The sequence below is a fragment of the Choristoneura fumiferana genome, chromosome 2 (assembly GCF_025370935.1).
Source record: "Choristoneura fumiferana chromosome 2, NRCan_CFum_1, whole genome shotgun sequence".
NCBI lineage: Eukaryota > Metazoa > Arthropoda > Insecta > Lepidoptera > Tortricidae > Choristoneura > Choristoneura fumiferana.
Window position 1 is genome coordinate 15,019,008 of NC_133473.1, and position 7,831 is coordinate 15,026,838.

General features: G+C 35.1%; 1 protein-coding gene across 1 annotated transcript in view; it reads right to left on the minus strand.

Annotated features, from left to right (window-relative positions):
- The window catches only part of LOC141444570 (proton-coupled amino acid transporter-like protein pathetic), a 20,493-nt gene extending 13,308 nt beyond the window's left edge, over positions 1–7,185 (minus strand). The window contains exons 1-4 of the mRNA XM_074110139.1: positions 6,529–7,185; positions 5,646–5,796; positions 1,687–1,808; positions 591–675 (exon numbers count right to left, since the gene is read on the minus strand). Of these exons, the coding sequence (XP_073966240.1) occupies positions 591–675; positions 1,687–1,808; positions 5,646–5,796; positions 6,529–6,614 (444 nt within the window). The 5' untranslated portion in view covers positions 6,615–7,185. The remainder of the gene's footprint in view (positions 1–590; positions 676–1,686; positions 1,809–5,645; positions 5,797–6,528) is intronic.
- Between the last annotated feature and the right edge of the window lie 646 nt (positions 7,186–7,831).

A 7,831-nucleotide genomic window follows, 5' to 3' on the forward strand; every position in this document is an offset into this window, starting at 1 on the left:
TTTTGTACTGATTGTCATGGAAAGTTAATAAATTACTTAAATAAATTCTGTAATTATATCGGAACTGCCAGAGCTAATAGTACATGAGAGCAAAGCTGCGGGTAAACTTAAAACTACTTACGACAGAAAAGCAGGAAATCTAGAGATGTCCCCAGCCATTGCTTTACCCTCGATGGAGATTTTATCTTTGAATATGTAATACAAACATATTCCAAAGGTAGCGACCAGTAAGATATTCGCTAGTAAGGAAAAAGGCGCTAACCATTTCAAGTGCCTTATTTGTGTCATTATACTTAATGGTACCAACAAAATGAGACAGTAATACTGTACTGGCAGAATTACAACTGGGTAGTAGGTGTCTAGTAACTGGAAGAAAAGACATGATTAGATACAACTTAGAATAAACTGTTCTATAGAAAAGTAAATAATTCTACAATGAGCTTAGTGACGTTACAGCTATACTAAGAGGCGACCTAAATATTAACGTCGATTGAGGTTGAATAATGGCATAGCAAGAAATAAATATGGATCAAAAACTACTTTTGTATAGTATATTGGTACGTATGACGTAGAATAAATAAAAAACTTACTTGTTTGATTGAATCGGCTATGAGAACAGTAAAGATGCAGCATACGCCGACATAGGTGCATAACAAAGATAATTCCGCAAATATACTGAAAATGCAGAATATGGTTATTTCTATAACTTAGGCAGATTTAAATCTAGTCACTGTTATAAACAACATCAGAAAACTACTTATTCAATTCATAAGCAAGTTCAGTGTTACCATTACAAATCAGAAACGCAATGACAACATCATTAATGAAAATGGTCAAAATACTCATTAAAGCAAGTTTTGGACAAAAATTCAAGTTCATGAGTATAATGACTCAGAGATTTGTTAACAAGTTGATGAGATTCAGAAAAAAACAGATAATAAGACACAAAGTAAAAAAGTTAAGCAAAGTAAAGTACCTAAGCGTAAGCTTAAGTAAATTGCTTAAGCGATAGTAGTTACAATAGCCTACTAAGTAAAGTCTTTGTGTATCTACCTTGTTGTATAATCTCTGAAATAGAAATATAAATTATATTTATTCACTTGAACAGCGGTTACAGAGATGTTCGGTTGGTACACATAAAAATGAGTAGAATGTTCAGCACTCTCGCCGGCATCACCAGCATGTGAATATAAAAGTTGAAATTTAATTTCATGCAGTAATTAAGGACTAAGAACCAAGTAGGCCAAGCAACTTATAACATTAAATAATTTATGGTGATCTGAGTCATTATACTCATGATCTTGAGTTTTTACAGAATACTGTGGTCTGTGCTGTGATATGGTGAAAAAAAAAACAACCAAATTCTAGTTGTAGCTACTTGTGCACTGAAGGATGCGTACAGACACGAAAGCCAGTAAAAAGTTGCAATAGCCTACTAAGTAAAGTCTTTGTGTATCTACCTTGTTGTATTATTGCTTAAACAAATCTCTGAGTCATTATACTCATGATCTTGAGTTTTTACAGAATACTGTGGTCTGTGATATGGTGAAAAAAAAAACAACCAAATTCTAGTTGTAGCTACTTGTGCACTGAAGGATGCGTACAGACACGAAAGCCAGTAAAAATGTGTTTATATTTATAGTGCTTCCATAAAAACAAATTTAAAAATTCTTGAAAACTGATTACCTCGCGGCCCTAGCATAGGGCCTTACTGCCTTAGGACCATTGGCGAAGGTAGCTCTACAAGTCTCCGCATAGCTCATTAGGGGTTTGCGTTCAGCTTTGCAGCACCCGCGAGATGTATCCACCTAGAAGTTATGAAAGTTATGAAAATAATAGTTTACAAACATTTGTCGTTAGCGAAACATTATTAATTTCTCACAGATATGCATTACCATGATCACGACTCTACGATATCGCTGACGTTTAGGTCTGTGACGATGTGGTTACTTAATTTCATACAAATCTTCACATAGGTTTACACTAGCTTGTGCCCGAAGTCTTTTCCCCGTGGTATTAAAAATATCTGACTTCCTTCATCATCATCATCATCTGGTTTCCAACCTCGTAGGGAGGGGTAGAAATTTCGAAAAATCCCTTCTATTTAAGTGCACCTCTATGACCCTCGAAGACTTCAGGCATGACCAATTTTCAAGCCACAGGTCAATGGGCCTATCTTTGAATTTTAAATTTGGCGATTCTTACGTGTTTGTTATATTGTATCTTTGTGTTTATATTATACTAGCCGCAAAATCTCAAATTTGCTTTTTAGGTTACGCTGCATTAGCCATAGTTGGTTACGCGGCATTGCAGTATCATTGACGGCAATGGCCTTATCCTACATGCGACGTTATTATTATTGCTATTATTTACAGAGCTTATAATAATGTTGAAGTAAGAAGAAATTCGGATGGATCATTTGTTAGTTCTTAACCTCAAAAGCATAATTTCCTTGTAGCGATTCACCGAATCGCGTTTCACCTCAATCGTATATTTATTTAAATATAGCGTTGTGTCACAATCGTTTCTTTTTTTAAGTCGCTATAAATTTTAGTCGCAATTCACCTCGATCGTGTGTTAGTGTATTTTAGTGCAAACATCAATTTAACGTGTCAAATTAATTAGTCCCAAGCAAACGTCTATCGCGGGGAAATGCGTCTAGAGTAAAATACTACACGAAAAAATGCGTCAAGTACAAGCTTCTATACGGAAAATTAGTAGGTGAAATGCGTTTGATTCGTAGTAGGTGAAATTCTATTCGGTGAATCGCTACAAGGAATTTATGCTTTTGAGGTAAAGAACTAACAAATGCGATGGATTAAGTCTACAGTTTTGATAACTGACACGTGAGAGTGCCCGTGCGTGGTAAAGGCTCAGTTAATAACCAAATGGCACTAGGTATTAATCTATGCACACGGCTAAGCACTTAACCGAGTCAAATGCACTTAATTAGCCGTGGAACAGTAACTACGTATAGATATAGTGCATAATGGTTTCGTATTTCACCGGAAAACTTCTTTTTATCGTGCTATCTCAATTAATTTCAGTACCCGTCGCACATACGGGTATCAAATCGATCTACGCGACCAAAATTATTTTCGTGCAGATACTATACTCTTAAATGGAATCAATAATTAAAACAACGGTTACTGATTTAAAAATAAACATAAATTTTATTGGAAAAATAATATTTTTCTTCTGGGTGTGGCATCGCAGAGAAATTAGCATTTCGAATGTTTCTGGCTAAAAACTTTCTTTTTTGTCCTTTTCTACGCTTCTCATGCTGCTCAAGAGAGGGATCCGAGTTGAGAAGCAATCTACTTACCTACTAATAATTAACAATAAGCAATAATAAAATAATTTAATGTAGGTAAATCATAATTTTAGTATTAGTACGTTTTTTTCCAAAACTTCATGACTTAAAAACGCTTATCTGCGACTTTCCGCGGCTATAATTTAAACAGTTATCTTTTTAAAAGTTTCAAGTTAAAAAATAACAGGAATCAAAACCCAATTTGATCCAATAGGACAACTAAATCCTTAATATAAGAAATAAAACGCTAAAATATGTGTAATACGACTAACTTTTATAACCCATAAACTTAGTCAATAGATAATAAATATATGATTAAAATATCAATAGTTTATGACCTATTGTATCAGGATCCATAACTATTTTTTCGATTAATCACTTAAACGTACAAATATTTAATGTCAAAGTTAGTGATTGCACACGTACACCAAGAACAGAAAAGCGCAACGCGGAAATGTGAAATTCCGACTTCTTGTTAGGGTACAGCAGGGCTACTACGAAACTCGAAACTCGAAGTTCGTGTCGTGCGGTCCCTCTGACACTTATACTGTTTAATACGAGAGCGAGAGGGACGGTACGATACGAACTTCGAGTTTCGAGTTTCGTAGTAGCCCTGCAGGTTGCACGTGAGAATAATGGGAGGGTGTAGATATTGTCTACTGTTAGTAACCTTACCGGAAGTACTCGTTTTTTCACCTGTCGTGTTTTGTGAAATTGACTTATGGCCGCGTAGACACTAAATAATAAAGTTCCATTTTGTTGCAGTTCGGTTTTGACCTTTCACACTAAAACTTTTAGAATTTATTTATTTATTTAGAATTTCATATTATTTAATAATATAGTTCCATATTAATGGATATGAGAATGTCGAAATGTATGCACGCGCATTAGTTCCGAATGCCGGCACCGAATTGGATAGTTAAGTATATTTTTGTCGTGTTGCTTATTGTCAGGACAAAGTTTGTGTTAAAAAAAATTGGAACAGGGGCGAATTGACACTTCGGGTGCCGATTCCGTTGTATTCCGATTGCAGCCCGACTTTTCTTGATGGACATTATTATGTCCTATAATCCGTACTAACATAGTTTCGTACGTTTGTAGCAGTAATACATTTATAAGTATAATACGAAAAGCATTACCTACTTACTCGTACTGCTCAGCTACTAAATGCATTTGTAAGTCCATGACCGGGTTGTACCTACTGTATTGACAGTTGATATGATCGTGTTTTTCCAGCTTCGTAATGGAAAATGTAATTAAAACAATATAATTTGTGGGTTACAGATAAACAATGGAACATTACAAATTTTGAAGGAATAGGTAAGTTAAAAGACTCATGCTAACATGTTGTTAGATCATAAATAACATTAAAACAACTCGTAGGTACATCATGACGTGTCCATTATTGATACGAAGAATATCGTTGGATTTTCCCGAAGTTGGCAAGTGTGAGTCGGACCCGCACTTTGAAAGTTCCGTAGGTACATATAATAAACAATAAGATTATTTTCACTTGTTTTTTACCGAATTAAAAAAAGGAGGAGGTTATCAATTCGGTTGTATTTTTTTATGTTTGTTACCTCAGAACTCCGTCATTTATGAACCGATTTGAAAATTATTTTTTTTCTTCGTATAGGAATGCCTTCAATTAGGTCCCATAAGCTCCAAATCAGGATCTGATTATAGGATCCTAAAGAAATCGAGGGAACTCTTCAAATATTGTAGGGGCACATATGGTAATTTCGATATATTTAGTAGTAGCTCATGCATTTGCTCTTGAAAATCATCATTTGGTGAAGTGAAACTGATGATGAAGATCACAGTTGACCATCGGAGTTACTACGAGTACTCAATAACTAGAGTATTTCACGGGTTGAATTTCAATTACTTTAACACAGTTGCTAAGCAATTTATGCTCATCGTAATGCATATGGTGAAATGGAACGGGTGGTGAAGCACCAGGACTCTTCAATAATGAACGTCTCTGTATCGGGAAATACAATCTTTCGTAAAAGGTGGCAGTTGACATTAAAATATGGCATCTTAGTTTATTTACACTAAAAAACGTAAAAAAAAATTATAACAAAAAATAAAACCGACTACAAAAAACCTTGAAAATAATTTTCTACCAGTCTGAAGTCGGTGCCTCAGCACGAGCCAGCAGGAGTGGTTTAAGCCCTACATATAGGTATAGTATGTAGCTGAGGTAGACGACTATAGGTCCCTTTGTAGTCGGTTTTATTTGTTGTTATACATTTTTTATTCCTCCAAAACGCAAAGTTGCGATGACATGTTAGTAAACCATATTCTTCAATTCAATTTGTTTACTTACAAATATATGAACGCAGTGTCCACAAATGAAGGCAATGATGATCGTGCCAATAATTCCAACCACCCACCCCGCATTGGCAAAAGCAAGCGGCATTGCCAGAAGACCGGAGCCAAGCGAAGCCTTCAGGAGATTTGCCAGCGATCTGACATTGCTGAAACGTATTGAAAAGATGTGATTTACTTTAGCTCATTCATAACATAATGAACATAAACAATTGAAAATATAACTAGAGACCAAGGGGCTGGCAGCTATCTCTCTCAATGAATCGCCATCGCCATTCAACGAGGGAATGCTGCCAGCCTCTTGGGCACCATGCCAGGGGGACCTTTTTTAGATTTAATTTAGTATGTATTAAGTTTTTAAGTTAGGTAGTTTATAGTTAAGTTTTATATGAAAATATTAAAGTGTGAAGGTTGTTCTGGCGGTGAACTCAGAGTAATGTTTTAGGGTACGAAAGAAAATCCCTGTTAGGTAATGTCGCTTTTAGGTGCACCGTGTTATTCTAAATATTTAGTAGGTACTACCAAAGAAACAGATTTGGAAACTTCCTGGAAAAAATTATGTGATATTTCTATATTGTATTTTGAGGTTTACAAACAAAGTCATCATTAGAGTGCACCCAATTTACCTACTAAGTTACGTTATAATGATTATTGATTATCAACGCACGCCATGGCATAAAGTATATATATGCCTAGTGCCATCCACGAAGACGCGTGATTTTGCCAAAATTAGCCATTAATGACATTGTAATAAAAACCACGGCACGCGTCATCGTGAATGACTCTACCTATAAGTGAGTAAATAGTTCTTATTTGTTCCAAAAAATAAAATAAAAACTTTTATATTACAAAATATTGTCATACATTGAAGTGGTACTTACGAATTCGGTTTTTCCACTTTGCGATGTTCGAATGGATTATAATCATTGTTGTCATTACAGACAGTGATCCTTTTGTCGCCGTCCATGGTTGTATAATATTATTTAAATGAATTTAAAACGATCAGATCCACATTCGTTGTTGATAGAAAATCGATGTTAAATACCATTTGAAAGTGCCTCAACATCAGCTTAGTATACGAGTGCTAGTCTCCGCAATCAAGATAGCAATGTAAGTGCAGTTAGTGAGCTACTAACAGAATGTCAGTGCTACGTTCTTTGAAATTTTATTTTTCCGCTGAGTATTAAACAATAGGATTTTTCCACATTAATTTGTGTGGAGCGTTGACACCGTATCGGTCAGGCTCATACAAGCGTGGAGATGAGTAGCAAAAAAATGTAAGTGTAGGTATCTTGGTTTATTTGAAATTTACTTATACGTTTCAAAATTATGATCAGATTGACATAGATAACATTAGGTGCGCGTTTAAAACATCAATTTATTTTATACATTTTTACAAACCACGCGCGTTAATGTATATTCGACGCGGCGTTCAGTACCTAATGCGTGTGCTGATATTGGTTGTAATTTTGAGTAGGTACTTAGATCTCTAAGAATTTAGCCGAAACGTCTTCACCCTACTCTCTCAAATCACAAGTAGTAATTACGTATCCTTATCAGAGAGTCTTAGAATTCATCTGAATTTATAGTTATTTTATGACTGTAATCCCGTTTATCATTTAGATATAAAACTAAGATAAAAGATAAAATACGAGCACGAGCACATGAGCACCATAACAGCAAAAAATTCATTCAACTCTTCTAATTAATAATTATTTTTTCACACCTCTCCTTCAGAAAAGTAACTTTTCCTCCCTGACGAGAGGGAGCAAAGTGCAACTTTTCTGTTCAAGGCTTTTCTAAGTATTTTATTTATTGTTTGAAGTTGATAATTGTAAAGCCACGCCATATGCTGGTTGTTCTTTAATAATATTTAGATTTTTTTGTCCGCCGTGGGCCCCACCGCGACATAAACATAGATAGAATAGGAACACAATGCTTAATAAATCATTTTTAAACACTAAGCGTGAAGTAGTTATTTATGCAACTGTATCGTAATAGGGGTCCTTAAAACACGAGTGTGGTTTTATGAAACGAGACGTAGCCGAGTTTCATAATAGGGCCACATGAGTGTTTTAAGGCTTAATTACATACAGTTGAATACAATATTTTATCTACATCCATATATTAAATCCTCTATCATGCGTTCAAGAACCATTGAGAATAGCCAGCATTAACGAGAAC